Source organism: Polyergus mexicanus, unplaced genomic scaffold, assembly GCF_030449975.1.
Source record: "Polyergus mexicanus isolate NDT 795.1 unplaced genomic scaffold, iyPolMexi1.0 SCAF_16, whole genome shotgun sequence".
Taxonomy (NCBI): domain Eukaryota; kingdom Metazoa; phylum Arthropoda; class Insecta; order Hymenoptera; family Formicidae; genus Polyergus; species Polyergus mexicanus.
This window is the reverse complement of record NW_027223336.1, coordinates 270,669-296,190: the sequence shown is the minus strand read 5'-3', so window position 1 is coordinate 296,190 and position 25,522 is coordinate 270,669. Positions and strand designations below refer to the sequence as shown.

Sequence of the window (25,522 nt, the reverse complement as noted above, 5' to 3'; positions counted from 1 at the left end):
ATAATTAACCGTATGAAAGAGGCCGAGTGATAGCGAAAACATACGTTTATGGCAGTTTGGGTAAGTTTAATGCCATTGTAATTTTTAAAACTATTTGTCCTTTTAAGAAAATTCTATGCAATAGAAAATTAAAATTAACGAAACTTGAAGTAACGTGTAACCTCAAGAAATGCTGCCAATTTTTTCATATGATGGAATAAAAACAAAAAGCGATAATAATATGATATGGACGAGAGATGTATGAGCTTCATTTGAAAGGCAGAAATTATTCAAATATAAACACGATCGTCGTATTATAAGTTTGTATTTTGCTACATTATTATCATCAACGCGCGTTACAATAATATGCGAAGTAAAAAGGAGGAAAAAATATAGAAGTAATAACCATAGATATTTTTTTGATTATATTTAATATTAAAAATTTACAAATTAGTAGTGTTATATTATTAATATTATATTATTAATATTAATGTTTACAATTTAGTAGTTATTATTTTATTATTATTATATTATTATTATTATTATTATTATTATTATTATTATTATTATTATTATTATTATTATGCAGATAATATCGAATGAGAACTAAAGCAAAGCATTTTATAGTCGTCAATTTATGTTCTGTAAGATAATCCAGCAGATAGATTTAGTCGCAATTTAGATATATTAAAAACAAGAAGTATATTTGGGAAAAAGATTCTATCTTTATTCAAATTATTCTTTCAAATTTAAAAAAATTTTTTTTTATGCACATATATATATTTGTGCAATCAAATTCCCCTGCGCGACTGAATAAGTATATCTAATAAAAATAATTAACAGTTATTCTCAATTTTATTTTAGCTTTCCATTTAGGAATGTATAAACTTGCGACTAAATGTATATGTGCGAACAAAATGGAAACAATATTACATACTAGTTAAAGAGATTGCATGATAACTTTCTAACAGTCGATGAAACGATGGGACGAGAACAAACTTGAAAACTCTTTTCGATACTCTTTGGCGATTAAACGCTTTGGCGAAACCGAGAAATTTTTATTGAGACATTCCAGAAGAATTTCCTGTAAAGTACTTTATCTTCACGATTTATTATATTTTGGATTTCTGTGAATAACGAATTATAAATATTCCGTTTAAAGTATCGATTTAGATATTGCGCCTTGACCTTTTTTTTGCCTCTTCGCGAAAAAATATGATATTTCCACTTATCTTTTGGAATGTATTTAATTCTAGAATGCAATTTTTGTCTTCGAATATACTGGAATTGTTCGTATGTGGATTCGTTTGTGGAAAGGACGATATGTATATTAGATTATTCATTCGTATAGATCTATAGATTACAATACTTTTGATTATATATTCGCAAGATATTAGAATATGTGGTCGAAATATGATTAGCGTGAGGAGGCAAAACTGTCCAATTATGATTTTTTACAAACAGATGTAACCAATTTTCAGATCGATTCGATATTTCTGAAATTTCATGTACAGTGGGTAAACGTGTGTTTTGTGTCACGTTTATGTAAAATTATTTTCATTTTTGAAATATGTATTCTAGAGTTAAATAACACTAATCTTTCATTTACATTCACGAAGAAAGATCTTAACGTAACGAAGCTACGTTTGTATCATGTCCCTCATGAAAGTACCACGTAGTGTTATGGTATTTTTTCTTAGACTTGTAACATATCAAAATGTGCATTAAGCGCCTATCGCGCATTTTTTCGCCTTTCTCTATTCAAGCTATTGAAAACTCTGCGATATCGTCCTTTTTTCACTTTTCTGCATTCGTGAGAGAAAGATACTTATAGTAGTATTACTATTGAAAACAGCAGGATACATGAGGTACACACGTATTTTACTGAAAATAATATTGTTTGTTGCTGTGAGATGAGAGATATAATGTAAAAACTACTTGTACTTTCTTGAGGTAACCAGAGATTGTTTAAATAAAAGATTCATATATCTCAAGTTGGCTGACAGCTGTCAACCCTCTGTCAATTCGTTAGATAAATTATTAATCTATGTATATAAACAAAGAATTAAAAATGAGTGACGATATATAATCGAAATTTTTAAAGTTTTTTATTACAGCTTTACAATACAATGATTACAATTTGAGAATAAAAAATTAAAAACTAAGGAGAAACAAATGATAGCAGATCGAATATGTCATATCTAAGCGACTAACAATAAGCAATAAAGAATAAAACATTTGCAATTTAGAAAAAAACGAGATTCTAGGACTATATTCAAATTTTCTCTCTCTCTCTCTCTCTCTCTCTCTATATATATATATATATATATATATATATATATATATATATATATAAATTTAGTCAAGATAAATTACAGCAATGTCAAATAATGCAATATAACAATTGACAGTTGATATTTTGAGCATTAAAAATTTTATTCACATGTAATATAAATACAAAAATAAGACAAGAACAAAATAAAATATTTTAGAAAAGATGTCCAAAGAGAATCGTCGAAAAGATATATAATCGTAAATCGAAACCGTCATCTTCGAGATATATCGACAATCGCTCTACAAGTAAGTATTATTCAATAATAATAGAGAATAATGTTAAATTCTTTGAGTTAAATTAAAATGTATATTATATGTGTGAAATGTCATATTAATTGAACTTTATAAAATCTTTTTAGGCACTTAAAAAAAATCGTACGCGCGCTTCGTTCTTTGATACGTTCAAATATTACCGCCTTAACAGCTGTTCGGATTCGGTGAACTTCGTCAAATGTCAACAGCGTGCGGCGCATGCGCTTCGACGATGATATTCAGGAACGACGACGTTTCTCGCGCGAGTGTGAAGAATGTCGCGTCTCGTTGAACCGAATCATGCCACGAGAATCCCTGGTTGCGAGTCCTCCGACGATGAGGACGCCGATTATGGCAGGTGAGTTATCAGGGTGACACGTGGTTTCACACACGTAATTCGCAACGGATTCCGATAACAGGAACCGGCGCCCACGTTGCATCACTATCGGCGATATAAACGCTCTTTGTTTACATAGGCCAGGGATCCGCCGGATTATTTTCAGCGATTCACCTGATGCACGATGCTTTAACGTACGCGTGTGACAGTGAATCGGAAACATTGGTCGTTCCGAACGTGTGCGTCGAATATATTCCGTCTACTATGTATGTCCGTTGCTCGTTTTGCGAGTGTTGCGCGACGATTGATGATTCCGTATCGGAGTGATGAAGTCGACAATCAAGGCGCGAAGAGAATTCTTGACTGCAAACTTGGCAATTTGTATCATGCAAGACACATTTTCGTTAGTCAGTACACGAATCTGTAATTCCTTGCCGTTTATCAATTCGTGAGATTGTGGATTATGATTCCAATGTGTTAATGCATTATTATAATCAGATCTATTATTAGATATACACATAATTATATAATTATTTTTTTATCCTTTAGAGATTTTGCTAAAATAGAAAAATTATAAAAAAAGAATCTTTTCTGAAAAGAGTCTTTTTACTTTTCTGTATTTATATGAGTTTTCTCTTGTAATATGTATATCAATAATGTTTGCAACAAGAAAAGAATTAAGGACCCTTTATCCAATTGTTTTAAACAGAATTTTTAATGAAATTTTGAAATGAATTTATAATAAAATTAATCTTAATTTGATAAATGTTATTATAATAATTATTAAGAAAATTATGCTATATCTTTGGTATAACGAGCAATATGTTCGTATAAATGTTCCAATTTGAAAGTTTGACGACAGTTTGTTATCTCTCTATTAATATTATATTATTAATGTAACAGAGATAAAAAGAATTGTCTGAGAATCAATATTTTACAATTTGATTAGTTAAATAGTAATTTTGCATTAAATGCGAAGAAATAGCGCTTTTCAATTATATACTGATGGTTTCGGTTAAAGTTGAAAATTCTTTTTTATGTTACAAAAGTATTTTAACAAATTGTCATCAAAGTATTTCACATTTGAGCATTTATATAAATATGTTGCAGCTTTAGATCCAAAAGTAGAATGTTTTTCACATAACTATATATTAAAATGTTGAATGTTCTTCGAAAGAAAATCATATAGTTATATGATGAAGAATTATATGAATATAATTCTCTAGAAGATAATATTTTATTTTAAAAGTAACATCCTGTCTTGGGGAATTTCCCCGACAATAATCAGCGATCAACTTTCCGGCGGAAATATATATTCGATTAAACATCTTGTTTGCAGTAAGATTGATTCGTCGAACGAATTCGAGGAGTCGCTGCACGCGATGTCCGATATTTACGGACAAACTCCACCCAGGACTCGTCTCAGTCGCAAGAAAAGACACATGAAGCAAAAATTCTCAGGCAGGTACGTGATTAAAACTTCAAATTTTAGATCCATTCGAGAAATTTTACTAAGAATAATATGTGAAAATATATAATTATTACATACAAATATTTCATTGTTGACACGATATAACTTTTTATTGACAATAATTATAATTGTGTAAATATTTTGCAGCATATTAAATATAACTGGAGTTAACAAGCAACACTAAAATATAAACAATATAATGTTTTCCCTTGTAATTTTAATGCAGAAAATATAGAATAATATTTTTGAGAAAAATTATAAGAAATGAAAAAGAATTATTTTTAACAAATACAGAAAATAAAGCAATATTGTTTACTGAAAGTAGTTTTCGCAATATCGATTGAACCGTTACTAATTTACTTGTCACTCGAGTGACTACAAAGTATCTGAGGCTATCTTTAGCTTTTGTCATTTTCTAGTGATCTTAAATCGATAGAAAAAGAAACTCGGCCGAAGACAACTATTCGAAGGCGCAACACCCTGGATACCATTATCTTCAACGAAATGTGCGATAAAGCGGACAAAGATCGCGAGAATGAGGCAAAGGAGGATGCGACAGAGGGCAGCAGAAAGTGCAAGAGGATCTTGAAACTATTGCGTGGCAATGAAAGAGATTTGAAGCTTGACGTAGAAGCTGCCTATAATTATGCCGATAAACATAATGGTGACATGGCGACAGTTTTAACGCCGAATCAAATCAAGGTTCGACAAAATACAAAAACAATTTTGATTATTATACTTGCGTATATTTCTAGTCTATCAATCAAAAGCCGATTACTCGACTTGTGTTGAATTTTTTGGACAGAACTCCATACTCTTATCTCTTTGCAAGCTCTTTTACTGTTCACATTTGGCATGTTGTCAAGCAAAAATATGTTCTTTTTCACAGATTGAGACTAGAAATAGATTTCGCTGTTTGCGGTCCAAGCCAGTTGATGTGGAGGAAAAAAAAATGGAGCGAGAAATTATCGAAAAAAGCGTGTTGATAAACGAAAAGAATTTAAGCGCGCAATCGCCGAGGACGCAAAGCTTGAAGGAGAGAGAAATATTTCATGGCACTTTTTCTTTTTTAATTAAATTAGTAAGTATCTTGAACTTATTGCATAAAATTTTCATTCGTGTGATTATTAAACTCAAACATACAAATTAAAATGATTTAATTTTTTTTTACAGGGGAGTACGGAGCGGAATTGTCGCCGTCAAATGAGTCACGAAGAAAGCAGTTGGCAAAACGAACTAAAGGATCTGATTTGGCTGGAACTACAGGCACATCATGCAGATCGTAGCCCGATGGCGCAGGATGAATATTTATGCCGTCAACGCGAGGCAGTAGAGGTTTTACTTACAGAAATAATGGAATACAAGTGAGCAAACATATATTTAAAGTTTTCAAGATACTACTTTAGAAACGCAAAATGGAAAATATTTTCTTCATGAAATCGAAAATTGATGTGCGCAATATATATTAACAATCGATTGCAAGAAACAAAAATAATAGTAATATATAAGCATATACCATAAACGCAATTATTGTTTCGTTAGATACGATCCCATGACGGATGCGCAAGAGGCAGGTTGCATCAGCCCTGGCGACATTGCGAGTGATCGATCCGCAAATCCAGGTTCCAGTCCGAACATCGAACTGGGTGTATGTCAAGGTTGCCTCTCCATGTACTGTCGTGCATGCGCTCGTGAACAGGGAGAAGCGTTACAACAAGTGGAAGGCCTATTAGCTCGTTTGGAGGCAGCGGAAGCCTTATATCCATCTTGCCAGGCATTTGCCGCTAATTATCCGTTATACAAGAGCCCAGAATTCACCGACAGAGTGAAAGCTATGTGTCTCTGGTATAACATGACGAAACACCATCGGCTTAAATTACAAATATTGGGCAGATTGCTCATGATGCTGCATAGTAAGAAGAAACAGGAGGATTTTAACGACTCCGGCATAAGGTACATTATTTGAATCGCATTATCTTTCCAATAACTTGGAATTATATTTTTCGAATTTCCGTAAATTATGAACGAATTTAATTCTTCTCCAGGACAAAAAAGATATTTTTGAATTCTCTCCTTCATGCGTATAGAAACTTCGGAGTTAGATAATCGATTGTTCCTCTCCTTAGTTCGCGATCCTCAGATACTGTTGATTCTATGGAGCAGCGACAATCCATGGTGAGATTTGAGCTACCTCAACAAGACGAAACTTCCAGTCCCTCTGACAGCAATAATAGCAATAATTCTTCAGTAGGAGGTTTATCTTTCATATCGCAGTCATTGCCGCCTACTCCGGAAATTTCGTTCTCATATGTGGAAGACGAAAAAGTCGATCGACTCGATTTCTACTTGGTCGAATTTGATCGACACGCTTACAGGTATATTTTAAATTTTTAAATATATATTTAATTTTACACTAATATCTAAATACTTTTAATTTAAATGTGTTATATTAAATAATTTTTTGACTTTATAAAATTTATTAGAAATTTTTTTGGTATCTCTTTTATTTTAAAGCAACTAGATAACATTTTGAATTTGGTTACACGATACACAAATATCTCATTTATGTAATGACAATTTTTGTTGGCACATTCAGAAAGTATATCGAGGATGTATTGAAAACGAGAGGTCTCAGAAAAAGTTTGAATTTCCTGGATCGATTGCACACATCTATCTTGAGGAAAGCGAGATTAGCTTTAGAAAAAAATAACTGCGAGGGGTGTGATAGCAATGCAAATGAAGAGTACGAAGGTGACAGAGAACTACGACGGTATGGCATTTGGAGTCCTGAAGCAAAGGAGTTAAATTTGCCGTCATATAGGTATATTTAGAATTTTTTATTTCTTAAAAAATTTTCGTTTGCTCAGATCTTGAGAAATTAATTTTATTTTAACATTCTGATTTATACTAAATTTAATATCAAATTAAAGCTAAGACATTTATGAAATAAAATTATATAAAATTAAATTACAAAGAAAAAAGCAAAACAAATGCCTGTATTTTCGATAATATTACATTTGTCAGAAGAAACTAATATACATAGAATACTTTTAAATGACAAACTTTTTTTTAGAGTAATTTTTAAATGTAATTTGGACCAGACTTTTTTGGACTAGTTTGTCAAATAATTTTTTTTATGTGAATCTAATATAGAGTAGAGAGAGTCAAATTATATTTGTTGTAAACTGTTATATTTCAGGGCAGCTTTCGTGTTTCTCTCGCGTGTGCCATTGGACGTAGTACACGAATTTCTAAGAATGAGACTAGAACAAAAGCCGGAGCAGCCGAGTCCGTTGTCAGTCCGACAGCTCATGCGGGAACTTCGGGAGGGCATCAAGATCGCTTGCATTCATCGCGACCGGTTCGCCGCGCATTCTCGCGCTGCTGTTGCGAGCGACGAAACCGGCTGCGAGAGTTTGTTCGAGGAAGACGTCAAATATTTCGATGAGAGTCTGAGAGCTGTGTTTGAGGTCTATCTAGATTATCTCCAGCAGTGGGTGGACATGGTGCAGCATGACAGCTTTCACAAAAATCTAATCATGGATGAATGGTTGTTTGTCAAGTCTATCGCTGGAAACATAAGTGATGGATATAAGATTGCTGGCGTAAAATTCTAGTGAGTAAAATATCGAAATAATTGCAAATATTCTATATACAATAATTAGATATATCTTCTCTCTATTTTATTTATTTATTAGAACATTTTATATTCTATTAAATAATTTTCTATTAGTCTCAGCTTTTCTACTTGAGTCATATATACACACACACGCACACGATTACAGACAAGGGCTGTCCATAAAGAAACCGAACTTTGTTAAAAAAAATTTAACTTACATATTATCTCGGCTCATCTCCTTCAAAGTATTCTCCTGCGCTGCTAATGCACCACTCCCAGTTTTTTTTCCACTGTTGGAATGCTTCTTGGAATTCTGTTTCTGAAATAGTATGTAGGTCTCGTAGCAACTTTTTCTTAATCTCTTTTATTGTTTGAAAACGGCGGTCTTTCGAGGTCGATTTTAATTTTTTGAACAAGAAAAAATCTGCAGGAGCCAAGTCTGGAGAGTAGGGAGGCTGAGGAACAACAGTATGATTCTAATAGAAAAGCTGAAATTAATAGAAATATTAGATGTTCTAATGAATAAATACAATAGAATAAATAAAACTGTACAATAAAACAATATACAACACAAGTTAAATTATTATTTAATAATTTTTATTATTATATTTGAAATTGTATTGTCATGTTTGTGATATTATTTTTTTATAGTGAAATTGCACATACGATGATTAAACAAGTTAATGAATTTCTCACTGAACGGACTCGCGAGATCTGTGAAAATGTAGAAGAAAAGGAGGACGACGAATTGTCATGCAAGTAAGAGATAATTTTAATTCATTTATCTATATTCGATTTATCTTAGATACTTTATAACTGTTTGTTTTACAGTGAAACACAGTTTAGATTCCATCTGTTTGTGGGCCGTGAGTGGCAGGGAATGTTTGTAGAGGCTCGGGAAAAGATTGTAAAGAGCATCAATCTTGCCAAATGTTTGAAACGCGATATCGAGAAATGGTCAGTCGATGATCAGAAGTTAGAGGAGTCGTTGAAACTATTGAAGGTAAAGAACTTTGTACATAGACTGCTTTATTACGGAAACTAAACAAAAAGCTAAATTTTCCTTTCTTTTCCTTTCTTATTTATAGAATACAGTTCTAGATTTAAGACATCGCATAACGGTAATAATCGAGGACTTTCAAAGAGATGTCGATGAAGTGGAGCAATCAAACATCGAGAGCGACCAAACACCTTTACGCTCGAGGATCCGTGAGATTCTTCATCAAGCTTACAGAATGGGTTTCGAGTTTCATAAGGAGATGTGCAAATTGTTCTCACTAGAAGAAAAGGCCATTTTAGCGCGTGGTCTAGTATCATTTGCGTTGTTGTGGATGGAATTCGTGAGAACGCGATGCGAGCGTGGCCGCGGCTTGAGGCCCAGATGGGCGAATCAAGGTTTGGAGTTTTTGATAACAGTGTGTGAGCCACACAATACGAAACATCTCACCGATCAGGAATTTGAGGAATTAAAGACATGCATGGATCGTTGTATATCTCATGTAGTGGGAACTGTATCGGTTGCTGGATCGACGCCGGAGACAGAAAGTAGAGTAATCTATGATTTTCTTGTTATAAATTATAATTCTTTTATGGCAGCAATTTTTTGACATTTTTGCGGTTACAAAATTTGATTGGAAATTAAGAAAATCATTGTTTTATAAGTTTCTGTTAAACAATCATTTTAAATATTTATACATGAAAATGATTGAGCGAATAAATTTTATTACGATTCTTAACACTTTGTTTTCAGATTTAAGAAGATTGTCGCGATCAAGAGCTTCATCGCCGAGTCATGGTCGCACTAGAACTACGAGCATCAACTTTTCTCAAAAACCACGGGAGGCTCTGAAATCACCCGAATTATTGGTTATTGCGAAGAAATGTAGCTCGTCAAGCATGGTTGATGGAAATCTTGCGGTGATAGTAAACATACCCGAGCAGGGCATGCAGAGGCACGAAAGAGTCATTTGTGCCATTAGAAAAATGGAAAGTGAACTCGACGAAAGATTGAGGAATCGGGAGCTTATTGGACAAGTCATTGACAGAAAAGGAGTCGATAGAGTTCACATCAAGGTGCGAAGACACATTACATTTACATGGCAGAGAGGTATTAAAATAGGTACGTTCTTTATTGATTATATACAGTGTATGCGTAAAATTACTTGTTATTAGATAATTTATAATTATTATTATTTGCCGTTAATTACATTAACATTCATAATTGTGTATGTAGCCTCATAAACGAATTTTATTATGCAGGCCAAGGAAGATTCGGCAAAGTATACACAGTAGTGAATAATCAAACAGGTGAACTGTTAGCCATGAAAGAAGTGCAGCTGCAACCTGGCGATCACAGAGCAATCAGGCGTGTTGCTGAGGAGTTACAGATATTTGAGGGAATCCAGCATAGGCATTTAGTGCGATATTACGGACTAGAAATTCATCGTGTACGATAAACGTAACATAATCGTTGGCACGATATATCAACTCGCAGCGCAATAAATATATATTATTATAAACATATAAATTTCGCTTCTAGGAGGAAATGTTGATTTTTATGGAATTCTGTGCGGAGGGAACTCTTGAGAGCTTGGTCGCTGGTAGCGGCAATGGATTGCCAGAATCTTTGGTCAGAAAATATACTCATCAACTCCTTTCTGCCGTAGCAGCGCTGCATTCTCATGGAATAGTTCATCGAGATATTAAAAGTACAATATATTGTCTAAATAAGATGGTTTCGTGTAAAGTAATATTATTTATTTTAAATTATTTTTTATAATTGCATTTTTTTTTGCAGCTGCAAATATCTTTTTAACGAATGAAGGCAATTGTTTGAAACTTGGTGATTTTGGTAGTGCGGTGCAGATTAAAGCGCATTCGACAATGCCTGGCGAACTTCAAGGTTTTGTCGGCACTCAAGGTTAGTACCTTAATTATTACACAGTAAAATCTTTCATAGATTTATCTTATACAGTTTATTATATCACTGCTATTATAAAAATTTTATAAAGTATCAAGAAACTATGAATGTAAAAAATATATTCTTATTAATTTTTGCAGTTTTCAATTATTTTTATTTTATTGTTTAAAGCTTACATGGCACCGGAAGTATTTATGAAGTCAGGAAGCGGTGGACATGGCAGAGCTGTCGATATTTGGTCGGTGGGTTGTTGCATCATTGAAATGGCGAGTGGACGACGGCCTTGGTCGGATTACGATTCGAATTATCAAATCATGTTTAAGGTAAGCTTGCAATTAACTAATTATTATATAAAATGATGCAATTTTATACATATAATAATTTTACCAATTTGTAAAAAATAAAAATTCAGATTTTAAAATTAAAAATTTAGAAATTTAAATTTAAACTATCTTTGTTCTCTCTTACAAGAACTTGTGCATGTGAGTGTGTGTCTGAAATTTTTTTTTTAAATTATTTTGAGTGTTATATATATATATTAGCATCATTTAACTTGAAATTTTTTATTTTTGCAAGGTTGGAATGGGAGAAACACCAGCTCTTCCTAAGAATCTATCTGCGGAAGGCATAGATCTCATAAAGAAATGCCTGCAGCATGATCCAAAGAAAAGGTCGACTGCGAATACACTTCTTGCACATTCTTTTGTGTTAGGAGAATACGAGGATGTCAATGCTGACTTTACGATGTTACGATACTAAGAGTGTTAAGAAAAATGTGAGCATTATTTGTGAATTTTAATCTTTTAAATGTGTAATCTTTTTCTGTCAGCGATTTTAGGAGGAGATACATCTTTGCGCAGACAATTTGTTGTGTACACAAATAATTTGTTCTAATTCTTCATAAATTTAACATAATGTTTAAAAACAAATATTATTTCTCTATTTCTTTATTTTTTTATCTACTATTTTTATCTACTTTTCTTACAGGAGATAGCATGGTCTTTGTGGGAATGCAGAATTGGCATTTGTATTTTATTGGTAGAATTGTTTCAGAAACATATCTGCTATATTATGTTGTTTTTTATTTGCACTTTTCTGAGAGATTTAGTATTTAATACAATATATGTTTTAATAAGACTTTGTTAAAAATATATAGTATTTGTGGCAGACTGTACAAAGAAATGCAAATTGTATTTGAGAATACCATTGATGAGATCAGTATATAATACATAAGTATTATTGTGATAATATAATTTACTATATAATTATAAGGAATTTATTTCACAAGAGGGACACTTTCTTTCGTCTACATTAATAAGTAATGATATTAAAAATGTTTAATAATACATTTTTAGTATTGAAAATTCTTGCAAATTAAACTTTGGCATGTATAGCTAGCAAAATATAAACAACAAAATTGAATTTTGCAAATAGTTGAAAACAAATATTGTATTCTAATAGAAATTTTAATAGAGATTGAACGATAAGATTTACTAAGAAATATTTGGTGAGAAAAAGGAAAGTGCAACTTTTTTTAGAGATATTCTTTATGTATCTATATTTATTATATGTGATTTAAACTAGCCATGCTAGAATAAGTTCAGTGATTTAGCCTGAAAATGTGAAAGATCGCGAAAGCATTTTAGTGACACATAATTTAATGTAATTGCATATAGAATCTACACATACAATTTAATTCAATCGAATAGTATGTTTAAAGAAATAACAAAAGGGGGAGGGAATACATATGGTATTTGTATACATGAAGATATAAATTGAAAAACGTATATCTCTGTTCAGTTTTACTTAAAAGACAAAGCAAAATATATATTTTCTACTTTGTATTTGCATTTATAGTTTATATAAGATACAGCATAGTGCTGCATATTCTTTGTAAATATATATTGATATGAACGATAGGCGCAAGTCATTTCCCATTCTGAAGATCATATATACACCTCACAATTAGCATATTAAGTGCAGCAAATGTCAAACGCTCATATTATATCAAACCCGATTTTCATTAGATATATAAAATTCTTTGAACATTAGTTATGACTTACGATGTGATTAATTGTAAGTATGATTAAGATATCTTTAAAGTATGATATACATATAATGGCAGCTTCCAACGTTATGTCTATATTATATTAATTGCTTTATAGACAGGAAGTGAATGATTTGTTACTATTATGCAATAGAAATTCTATTTTAAATAAAACGATCGAGAGTAAAAGAATAAAACGAGCAACAACGACTGTTATTTTGATGGAGTTTATTTTTCTGCAAGAGGAAATGCGTACACACGTGATGATACAACATACTTTGATGTGGATCAATTACTTAGCGGAGGTATGCTGTGTATGCTTTCCGCGCGCAAACGGAAAGCTGTGTACTTATTCGTTTATCTATCGAACGTTTCACGCACAAAAAGTATATAACTTACGCCATGATTTTTAATCCTTATATCTGAACAATCTCTTTATCTTTAAGGAAAGGACCAAATTTTGATTGTACATTTATTTAATATATATATTTAACAAAACTCTATAAAATGTATTAAACAGATTAGCTAAATAAATAAATTCAGCTAAAAGGATTGAATAATCTCTTTCACTTGCAAAAAATAAAGAGAACTAAATTGTTCACTTAAGGATTAAAATCAGTCATACATTACCCAAAAGCTTGTGTACAAACTCTGTGAAAAAAAAAATCATATAGAAATTATTAAAAATATTAAATTATAATATGTCAAATTGAATATAATTACGTCAGAGTTCTTGTTATATAAACTATTGGGTTGTGTATGAATTATTTATAATATATGGCGTCAAAAGTATAGCTAGAAATTATAATTTGTTTTAATTTTTCAATATTTATGGTGTATTGCTGTATTGGATCTTATTTTTTATTTTTTGTATGTATTATATTATATCTATATCCAGTTATGACAAGAATTTAATTTTTTCTTCAGCATTTATTACATGACGAATTGAAAGTATATATAAAAGGATGAAATATAAATTATGTATATTATATATACATATATGCACAGAATTTGGGGACCGCGGAGTCAACAATGTTGCTATATAATATATCATATATACTGCGATAATATTCATGATGATATCATGTAATATAATAGAGTTAACATTTTCTTATGGAAAGAATAAAGAAGAGATCATTATATTTAATACAAAATAATTAACACTTTCATGATATTTGACAATTTCATGATATTTGACATATTTAACACAGTTGTTACATAATATATGAATATTATTTTTTTGCGATTTTATATATGTATAAAGAATTGAAAGCAAAAAATATTGCAACTTACATTAGACGAATCAGGATAAGAGAATTATAAGTAATATTTTATATTAGATGAGAAATTGAAAATAAGAATGATACAAATTAAGATCTTTAAAACCTAAATGATTGCATTACTTATAATGGCTTTTATTACGTTAATAAGTATGACATTATTATTATTCTCACATGTGCCCCTATAATTCTCGCGTCGAATAGCATCTATACTTTGTAGCTTTGCAAAGATTCAAGCACTGATCGAAGAATTGAAAAAGCTCAGTAAATATACAATAAAAATTAGTGTGTCTGTGTGCGCGCGCGCGCGCGCGTGTGTGTGTGTGTGTGTGTATACTAATTTTTTAATGAATAATAGAACGTTAACAACAATGAAAGCCACCTTCGCACACAACAAGTCGTATACGTGAACCTCGACGCTCAATTTTATATTTCTAGCTGATATTCTTAAAACAGAATATTATAGTTACTCTTATATAGTTATTTTATTCAATTCTCATAATTCCATAAGATGAATTTTATATCTATTACTATTAACACTACTTTCACAGATATGCTATTATTATATATTCATACTTTCATTCTTATCACGCTTTATCACCCCGTGACGCTAACATTAACAGTCTTAACGCATATATTAAAGTGTATATTTTCTAATAATCAACGTGTTTATAGAAATAATATTTCCATCACTCATAATTATATAGATACATCGATTACTTATAGATCTTTGGAACTATGAGAAATATTTTTTAATGCTAATTATATAAGAGCTTTTGCTGTAGTTTCAGATACCTGTTATTTTTTTTTTTTTTTTTGCTTTCATCACTTTCGCCAATTATTTCAAAAATATATCTTTCGTATTTGTCTTTTGTTTAACATTAAATATATAATCTGTATTTTTAATACTCATTTAAATGAATATTAATATTTATCGGGGCAATTATTTTTCATTCCATAATTAAACATGGCAGTTCTTATATCGCGTAAAGAATTATAAAATCGTTTTGTGTCAGGGTTCACGTAATGCGAGATCACTCCAAAAACAAAGATATAATTTAACGTACTGATATATATTTTTATCTACTATATTTAGAGAACTCTCACAAGTTATACGTTTGTAATTACATCCGTAAGCGTTCCTATCGATTTATCAGGATATGTCTTATCCCGGAATAAGATCGTTCGCTACATTGGCTTTCGCCTGATATGCGTATGATATTCTTGGCCGCAAAAATGCGATCACAATAGTTTCTCGCGATATGTATAAGTAAAGTATCTCTAATCGTATTTTTTGGCCTTAAGCTAATAATAGTAGTATATATTATAGTATTTGTGTTTTTTCTTTATATCTAATATAGAGAATATTTGCACGTATTGTACGTATACAGGGTGCAACTGAAACAGATGGGAGGAAGAAGAGGAAATATACTTTGGGAACGAATTGCACCGGAAATATATATACATAATAAACTTTATAATTAAACATAGAAACACTTTTTTCAAATATTGATGCGATTCGCTCCGAAAATGTTTTCAATATATATATATTGCATATATTGTGGCTGTACCCTGCATACGCGACAACATGTATATACTTTCGAACGCACGTGTTATATAATGTACATACACATTATATATATATATATATATATATATATATATATATATATATATATATATATTTTGTCCCTTTCATCGTTTTTCTAACAATAACGAAGAGACACCGTGCTCTCTCGTACATTTCGCGAATGATAAATTTCCCGACTCCTTTTCCCCATACGATTAACTTTCGTAAAATTCGAAGACGTGATTTATAACACTGACGAATTAATCGGGCAATGATAACATAGATCATAAATAAAGCTCAGAAGAGACGGAATGAAGCGGAATGGAATATTTTCAACGCTGATTTTAAGATCAGACAAAAAATTCTGAATAATCACTTTCGTATGATCACTTTCTTCTTTAAGAAATTAACAAAAGATTAATGCAACAAAACTAAAAAACGGGATTGTAACAATATCGTAAAATATGAATAACGTCAACAGATCTATTGCATTTAACGCTGATAACATACAAGTAAGAATGAAGAAGATGAAGAAGATTCGATATATCAAGAATATTAAGGATAAGAATTTCTTTACTATCAGAATCGCACGAGATATCGATTACGACGACTCATCACATGATAAGATACGTATTTGATTTTTCCCGCATAAATCTGACGGTAAAAAATTTTTCTCGTTCCAAGTCTTCTTCATGGTATCAATTTTCCCTCATTTTCTTTAGCAATTAATTAGAATTATATTTTAATCGACTAGAATTAGAAAGCTAATTAAATGCGATACTTAAGCACTTTATCTTATAGCCGTGACGAGACGATTCTTCTCGATAATTATCCTCAATCACTTTTACGATTAGAACAATCACGCGATACATTAGCGATCATTGATAACATCCCAATACGAGAGGACAGGGTGAGCGCAACAGATCGTATAAATTATCTAAATCGCGGAGTCGAACAAATTTACAGAATTTTTTTTACTTCTGTACGGTGAGATAATTCAAATGCATTATTGTCGAGAAAATGGGGATTATCAATGAAAAAGTTGTTTTTATTGTATATGAAAAGAATTTTATGCCATCTGATATATATTTTATATATGTCTTAGATATATCGATTTTTATAAAATTAATTTTTTCATATCATAGATTGACTATCTATCGATTTACTAATTTCTAATTGCAGATTTTTTAGCTGATTTCAAATTAATTTTCTTCTACAGAAAGTATTGAAAGAGATTATTTATTATTTATATTATTGCAATTTTTTAGCTATATGTGTATATTATATATTTTTATAACTAGAAAGCCACAAATTAAATTTTTGTTAGTTTCTTCAAGATTAACTAAGGATTGTATTTCCCTTGCTAAAATTTAGTTTGTCAGGAATTTTTTTATATTCAATTGCTAATTATTAAGAAAGTATGATGATGGCTCGAATTTAGACAAGCGAAAAAAATTTGTTACATTAAAAAATGCGATATAGAACATCTTTAAGATACTATTCCTAAGATATTAAATCGTTTCGATATTTAATCGCTTTCATTTGGTCCTTTTTTCATTAAAAATCCCCATTTAAAAACAACAATAATACATATTAAGCACCATCGTCATATCAACGGCCTAATACGAGGCTAACAATATCAGCATATGAATCGCATCAAGCGATAAATTTGTCTAAATTGCAGAATTGGAGAGATCTATCTCCTTCAATTCGTGAGATTAGCACGTACTAATATCAAGATTTGAGACCGATATATAATATTTCAGTAAGATCACCTTCGCATACATTTACAGTATTGCGAAATCTGGAATCTCAACAAAAGAGATTATCTCATCTTTCTCTCAATATATATATATATATATAATAACTCTATATTATATATCTCAAAGAAGATATTAATTACATATACAACTATTACATATCAACAGTTTAATTACACATGCAATTATCATTGAATTTCAATTGTTGTACATATAATCATACTATCATCGGTCTCAATCCCTGATAAAGTACGGGTAGTCGGTTATCTAGATTGTAAATTGTAAGAAGTAGATAAGTAGAAGAATAGCGCGATAGAGACAACAGATAGAGCTATACCGTCGACGGTCGAGGCGAGATTGTCTCTTGACAATCTCGAGCGGCGCGATCCGCCGATCTACCTAAGAATTGGACAAGAGTTTACTGTGCGGGCGCCAACATACGATGAGATTGGCCACATTTAGAGTGTTCCTGCCTACGGTAGACGAGTCCCGCGCGCTGGAAAGCTACATCTGCGATAATCGTATAAAGTCAACCGTCGAAATCTCGCAAATTGGATCGTATCCCTAAAAAAAAAAAAAAAAAAAACTTCGATCAACGATATGAGAAAGCGAACAACATGAATTTACGAGAGATACATGCAAAAAAAAGCGAATCGTTATACGTTATTAATTATACTATAGAAGGAGGTATAGTGCGGATAGTTCTATTCTCAGATGACTTGAAAAGTTCTTCTTCGAAAAGTCGACTTTGCGATGGAATAAGATTAAAGTCGCGATATATTTCAAGATATAGGAACATTATTTTCTCGACGCTATCAAGGAGGAAAATTCTTGTATTCGACAAGTCGATCGATGGATATCGAGGAAACGACATATTCTTAAAGTATATATAAACTTCTGAAAGTACGAAACGTGGCAGAAGAGCGTGTGTTAGAGCGATTTTTCCAGCGCTCGGGCATAACACTCGAAGAAACTTTATTCCTCTCTCCTTGAGCGGACTAGAGTTTTAAAACGATCTACGACATACTCGCCTACTATACGACGGCTACCGCTGAAGGATCTTCAATTCGCTAATGATGCGAAATTATGTTCACGCACGTGTGTTTGTGTATTCTGTATGTAATCTCCTCTAAAAAACAGACAAGAGAGAGATCCTTTTCTACTATTAGACCACGTATAATCGAAGAATATCTTAAGGATTACGACAGAGTTTCAATGAATTTTCGTGCTTCGGCGACGCTCGTCTTTTCACCGCTACATATTTTCCCTTTTCTATATACTCCCTAAAGATTATATCAAACCAGCGATATATTCAACGAATTGTGCGGGAGCGAGTTCCTAAATATCTCTGCACTACACTTACGTTCGCATTTCTTAAATCTATACGACAAGTACTTTCCCCCGTGCAAGAATGCTTCGAGAGTCGTGCTCTCCGTTTTCTTCACAATGAATAAACAAATTTAAATAATTCACCATACGAAATCTATGCGAAATAACTGCCTTTTTCTCAGCTTCAAAGTCTGACGACGCAATGAAGATGATACGATACGACGAAAATAAGAAAAAGATGGCGTTTCTGCTGTACACATTCGTAAAGCCGGATTTTTTGACACGGCATGTATCAAAAGACACCAAGAATAATGAAATCGGCTTCAATGTCATTCAACGTGCGTTTTGTGGATTTGTTTAGCGTTTCGAACCATCCTCGTGCGTGATTCGCGAAAAGCTCGCCCTCTTCTATCTCACCCCTACATCCCCGTCAAGATGGACGGGAAGTTTTATTTGCGGCTCTACGTTGTAAACATTAGTCGAGCATCTATTACTTTTTGGAATTCTTTATCATAGCCGCCATATCTCGCAGACTTTGTTCCAGCGTTTGCGCGAATTGCATCGCGCTAGTCCGGCCATCGCTGTGGAAGGCCGAGACCGAGAAGATGAAGCCGTTTTTCCTCACGTTGTAGGCGCATCCGTAACCGTCTGGTACCACCGGTCCGTACCCGGCGATCACGTCATTTTTCGTGGTCACCTGCAAGATCGATCTTATTTTCATATATATATATATTTTCATTTTTATTAAGTGAAGATTTAGATATCGATGTGCTATTATGGATCTAAAAAAAAGATATCCCATTTCTTTGGGGAAACACGTGGAGAGTTTTCAAGATGAATGGTTTGAAAGATTTGAGTTTTATGAAATATTGCCTCGAAAGAAATATCACGTGATAACTGGATATTGAATGTCACGTTGGAATCTTATACACGTAGCTCTTACATAATTACATCACTTCTCTTAAACAAACTGATCGTATCGACCTCGAACTGTCCAGATCCTTAACTACCCGTGATATGAAGATGCTTATGACACGTCCGGGATCTTGACTTATGTATATTTCGTCATGACAGACCACTTTAAATAACGTTCCTTGTGAAACGCATTGACGTAATAATAGACAATTAAAAAGCAAGGAAAGTACATCACTCTGAACAGATTTTAAATTATTGCCGACTGTCGTCGTCTCCTTGCAGAGAAATCAACAATATCGAATTTCTCAGATACGTTTAATCGCGGATATATTTTTAATTATAATAAATAATTTGCAAATATATGAGATGCATGCAAACATCGAGACGTTAATTGGATGGCAAGAATATGTTACGAATTTTGCAAAATTGACGCCGATGACGGATTCGGGAAGACGATCGACCCTGATCACTGACCTGTGATGTCGAGAGGGCGAAGTGATTAACGATCGCGTAAGCCTCATCCGTGAAAATGTCCGGCATCGGCTCGCCGGCCTCCTTCGCCGCGTAACGCAGCCCCATCAAATGATTGTCGATACCCTGGCCGTATATGTTGTCGTTCATCTCCTTGGTTTGTCTCTGCATCGCCAGGTCAAACAGCTCCTTGATCCTTTCCGCCTGGAGAAGCGAGCCGGAAGCAACGTTCAATTGAGTCCAGCGCGATCGATATTACGATTCTTCTTTCGTCGAAGATTCTCGCGATACATGTCGAACGACAACGTTCGAGGGAAAATCATGAAGGAATTATTATACTTTGTATTTTAATCCAGTGTGAACTGGACAATTGTTTTACTTCTGCGACATATTCGGCAAATTTTATTTAATGAATCGTAAGCCAATCTTTCTTTGCCATAGTTAACGATGAAAATGATAATTTTTCCCCTTCATGATTTATTTGTATAGTGAATTTCTTCTGAATTGATTACTATTATTTTGTGAAGTAAAGACGACACTCCGTGCGTGCTAAGCTTTCTGCTTATAAAATGTCACGGTAAAAAGCAACATCTAACGTGAAAGCAATAGACATTCATTAATCAAATGTGGAGATTAATGTTTCAAATCAAATTGAAGTAATTTAGGTTGGACGAAAAAAATAATTGGATATATTTTGAAAAAAATAATTAAGCTTTCCGATCAAGATATTAAGCAAAAAACACAAATCAATAAACCATTTCGAAAAAGATACATTCGTTTGAAGGAATATTTTTATAACGAACATCCATTACGTAAAGTCTAAAAATGACGATGGAGGAAAAAGGAATGGCTGAGACAACAAACCGCTAAAGGAGAAACAACAGAGCGCGGTAAATGAGAAACAACAGCTCGTTGCCGCAGTATTTTCCCAAACGAGGGTGGATCGTGTAAGGGAAACAAACGGAATATCCTCGCGAAACTTGCCCGGGGCTCTCGAGGAGGCCTCTCGAGGATCGTGTAAACACTCGATTGCGCAGGAAGAACGAACTGTATCGCGGCCAGGTCTAATTGATTGCCTTTTTTCTCAGGAGTATTTATTCTTTCTTTTGTTCATCGTCCGGCGTATCCGCTTAAATTTGTAGATCTTCGCATAGTAATAATAGACATTTTTGTAACTGCATCTTTTTCTATTTTGTTTTGGGGAATTTTTATGTTGGAACTTATTTCGACATACGATAAAATGTTAACTCTTTTAAAAGGAAAAGTATTACCTAAATATAATTAAAAAATATAAGTTATTTAATAATATTACTCTTGATCTAAAATAAAAATAACGTGTATATAATAACATTTCACACACCAATATCTTTGTGCACGTTATAGATAAATATACATGTATATATTATAATAAATAGCAAAGCGTGTAATTACAGAAATATTACATAAAAATAATCAGTTAATAAAATTGACGACAACAAAAATATAATAACAAGTATAATAATCTAATCTGAATTAAGAAAATATGTACAATAAATTTGATAACAAAAGACAAGGGACACACGTTTATAAACGGAAAGAAAGCCCGTAAATCGAAACCTTTTCATAGGTGGATCCATTTGGCAATGCAAATGAACAATGCGACCAACCACTGAGAAACTTTTCGTAGCACTGCAAAAAATGTATGTCATATACATACGTAATAACAATATCTTTGAATATACAATTGTCTTTTACTATGATTTTTTAATAATAAAATTACTTTATAATGATTAAAAATGCACATTTGCAAAATTAAAAAATTGCCGACTTAAGAGTTTGTCGATTGAAAATACGCGAAGATTTTTGCAAATAGCATTTTTAATAGACAATCTTTTAAGTCGTAAAGAAAATATATTGCAAATGCGCATTTTTAATTATTATAATATCTATTATTTTTAATTTTATAATACCGGTATATATATATATATATATATATATCAAGGTTTCGTTATTTTGCGCAACCAAATAGTTTTTTAAATTAAAAATTATTCATAAATTACCATAAATTATCATAAAAGTCACACAAAATATATAGCCCATGTATAAATAAAATTTATTTATTTATAAAACGCAATAAGTGTGGGATAGTTTAAAGGATAAGGCAATAAGAAAGCTAAAAAGTAAAATAAATAAACACATTCCGCTCGACCTTGTCGCAACTCTGTCGAGTGTACTCGAGTTGTGTGTGTTACACGACACGAGAATCGCATAGGAAAAATGCCAAGTTTCAGTTACACTGTAAATGGTGAACTGAACTCTTTTGGGGCTCCCGTCTACGGCGTTGTTGGGCTGATTCGTTTGACCGTGAGGATCACCCTGACACATGGCCTTTGCCCACGCGAGGGCTTCCGGACTGGCTGCTCGGATGCAGTCCACTCGACCCAACGCGAATCTTCGAATGCCAGCGCTCTCGTAAGTGGCTACCAATTTCCCATAGAGTCTGCAAATATCGCAAAAATCCTCCTGATGAGACGCGACAAGAGCTTGACAAATTTTAATTTATCGATATTTTGATTCTCATAGATTTTTCATCATTTGACACATAACAATAGAGAAAAGTAAAAGAAGATGTTGTGTGATTTTTAAATATAATTTTTGCTATCAAGACATTATATATATATATATAATCAAAATATATGAAGGATGAAAGAAAATTTTCAAGTGTATGAGTTAAAAATTGAAGAAAACAACTCCATCGCATCGGTTTTAAATATTTTACCTAAAATATGTCAGCTGGAGTGCTAATTGTATGTATGCATCGGGACTAACTCTGCATGACTTTATGAAGTCTTTGGAATAATCTTCGAACCGCAAAATACAAAGATCCAAATCTTCGACCAGCCTGAAACATAAAGATGCGACTATTTCTGATTGCGTGGATGCAAGTTTACGCGCAGGAGCTTTTCCGTTATAGGATGATCAACTACGCAATATGTTGCGTTATGAATAAACGATTGAAGGTATTTTAGAAATCGATTTTTCTTTCGGATTGGATTTGCTATAAAGAGAAATAAATGATAAGCCTTTTTTACGAGTACTCACGCATCGAAATTCATCATAGCTTCTCTGATGTCGTTTAGACTTTGCTCGGTGAGACACCATTCTAGCTTTTCAGGCGCCGGAAGATGCGAGGGTACTAAATTCTTATCCGGTGGGAACATAGAGTCCACTTTCTCGGTTAACTCTTCGAAAGCTTTGAAGATGGCCGGTGCTTCACCAGCGGAATGCTCGTACGTCAAACCCCACATTCCATCCTGCGTTAGACAGATTTGTGAAAAAATCAAATCAATAGCATTTTCCATGATAAGTTTTTAAAATAATGACATTTCTCTTAAAAGCTCTCTTATAAATGCTAGAAACTAGGAATAACTTTTATTAAACGATAACATTATTGTCAATTGATAGAGCGATATAAAACGCAAAAGATTCTAATTCAGATCATGAGAAAATGATTAAAAAAATGCTTACAAATGAAAAAAAAAATGATAATTATTTAAATATAAATATATAATACAGAGATATATATTAAATAATTAAAATTTATAATTCATTCATTACTATTTATATCGCATACACATATTCTACAATCTCCAATTACACAGGTTCGTAAAACTGTGTAAATTATCTAAATTAATATAAATAAGGCAATTTCATTTATTCCTTCTTCATTTTAGTTGTGTATTTGTATGTTAACATTATTTATTAATGTTATTTATTAAACTATATATATATATATATATATATATATATATATATATATATATAATATCTCAATTATTATATATGTGTGTGAGCAGTTATTAATATACAATTAATAATATTAACATAGAAATGTGTACAATACATGTATATACAATATATGAAGAAGAAATAAACCAAACTGCCTCATTTACATTAATTTACGTAATTTACACAATTTACGAATCTATGTATTTTGATCATTGTAGATATAAACTATAAACTATAAAAAAATTATAGATAGAGAAATTATAAATACCATATCTCTAGCGCGACAAATAAATTAATTATTCCATCAAAAATATCATGATACGAAATTGAATTGAATTTATATCGCTATTTTCATTAACCTAAGAAATATAGCGATAAGAAAAAGTTAAAAGGTTTTTCGTCGACGTAGGATATGAAAGCGTGATGTTGTAAGTCGCAGATTCACGAATAACGATTTCGCCCGTGAACCCTGACACCAATCATATCAAAAGGTGGTCTCGGAAACGGTGAAAGTGTTAAGTTCAACTTGGGGCGAGAGGGCATCCGCGGAAAATAAATACATAAGTATTCACCGCGAATTGTTACGTGTGCTCGATCGGGGATTCACAAAAATTGCGAATGGCGTTATTTTATTCGTACCAGGTATATAATTTCGCGTCGCGTTGCATATTTCCTGTTTACATCCAGTTGAAAACTCTTGCGCGCATAATTGCATTGCATTAATCAGGAGCTCGATTTCCCGTGCGGTCGTCGAATGTAATCATCATTAATGTTACGCCATTTAACTATGTTTATTTAACGATGTTTAACTGTTAAATTAAATATACGTACTTTGCCGAGAATAGCATGGAAGGTTTTGTCGAACCAACGATTCGCTCCCAAGTGCCGGGACCCTCCGCCGTGAAGAGCGTGATGAAGCACGTTCGCGTAATCTCGATCGTCAATCCATCGGTCCTCTTTCTTCAGGGGATTGTTAAACGTGGTTGGCAGGACATCGTCGTCGATACAAACGACGCATAGACAGCGCTCCAACAGCTCCAGATTGTGACGATTGCGTTCGTCTAGAAATCGTTTGTAGTCTCTCGTTAATTCTGACAATGATCAGCTACAGCGATATCGCGATTTTCCAGCATAACATTCGCAACATTGTTATACGTTGTTATAATGATTATGTGTAGGATAGATATGTACTAATGATGAAATAACGGTATACTGTCGTTATGCGACAGGAATCAAAGTGGAAGGAAATACTTGGAATTATAATTTCCAAAAATATTTGGAAAAAAATTTGATTCCTATGATTTTGTTTTAAATCTAAATTAAATCTTAAATCCATTTAAAATATATGCTTATGATTTATATATCTTGAAAATTTTTATTAGTTTTGCTGTAATGTATATTCACATGTATGCATATATATAGACATAAAAGTAATAAGAATCATCCTTTTTTTTTTCCTCGAGATGAAAA

General features: G+C 32.3%; 2 protein-coding genes across 9 annotated transcripts in view; one reads left to right on the top strand and one right to left on the bottom strand.

The window, feature by feature from the left end:
- Positions 1 to 2,457: 2,457 nt before the first annotated feature.
- Mekk1 (mitogen-activated protein kinase kinase kinase 4) lies at positions 2,458 to 13,659 on the top strand. 4 transcript variants are annotated; one of them, XM_070308964.1, is made up of 20 exons: positions 2,458 to 2,559; positions 2,673 to 2,923; positions 4,242 to 4,367; positions 4,793 to 5,075; positions 5,263 to 5,454; positions 5,547 to 5,737; positions 5,916 to 6,326; positions 6,500 to 6,748; positions 6,970 to 7,194; positions 7,573 to 7,989; positions 8,644 to 8,751; positions 8,824 to 8,995; positions 9,081 to 9,537; positions 9,743 to 10,111; positions 10,252 to 10,439; positions 10,532 to 10,700; positions 10,790 to 10,912; positions 11,084 to 11,235; positions 11,489 to 11,687; positions 11,900 to 13,655. In XM_070308964.1, the coding sequence occupies exons 2-19, from the start codon at positions 2,841 to 2,843 to the stop codon at positions 11,669 to 11,671; spliced, it is 4,098 nt and encodes a 1,365-aa protein (XP_070165065.1). In that variant the 5' UTR covers positions 2,458 to 2,559; positions 2,673 to 2,840; the 3' UTR covers positions 11,672 to 11,687; positions 11,900 to 13,655. The 4 variants fall into 4 exon arrangements, with proteins under 4 accessions (XP_070165065.1, XP_070165068.1, XP_070165066.1 ...); XM_070308965.1 differs by lacking the exon at positions 2,458 to 2,559 and adding an exon at positions 3,042 to 3,305 and having other exon boundaries at positions 2,836 to 2,923; positions 11,900 to 13,659; XM_070308966.1 differs by lacking the exons at positions 2,458 to 2,559; positions 2,673 to 2,923 and adding an exon at positions 3,250 to 3,309.
- Chat (Choline acetyltransferase) overlaps positions 13,156 to 25,522 on the bottom strand; it is a 50,150-nt gene continuing 37,783 nt past the window's right edge. For 2 of the 5 annotated variants that reach the window (XM_070308974.1, XM_070308971.1), the window contains 7 exons: positions 24,884 to 25,113; positions 23,366 to 23,577; positions 23,043 to 23,165; positions 22,559 to 22,763; positions 21,881 to 21,952; positions 20,288 to 20,488; positions 13,156 to 19,595 (listed from right to left, as the gene is read on the bottom strand). In XM_070308974.1, coding sequence (XP_070165075.1) covers positions 19,389 to 19,595; positions 20,288 to 20,488; positions 21,881 to 21,952; positions 22,559 to 22,763; positions 23,043 to 23,165; positions 23,366 to 23,577; positions 24,884 to 25,113 — 1,250 coding nt within the window. In that variant the 3' untranslated portion in view covers positions 13,156 to 19,388. Of the gene's footprint in view, positions 19,596 to 20,287; positions 20,489 to 21,880; positions 21,953 to 22,472; positions 22,764 to 23,042; positions 23,166 to 23,365; positions 23,578 to 24,883; positions 25,114 to 25,522 lie in introns of those variants that run through there. The other 3 variants (XM_070308972.1, XM_070308973.1, XM_070308975.1) reach the window with 3 other exon arrangements.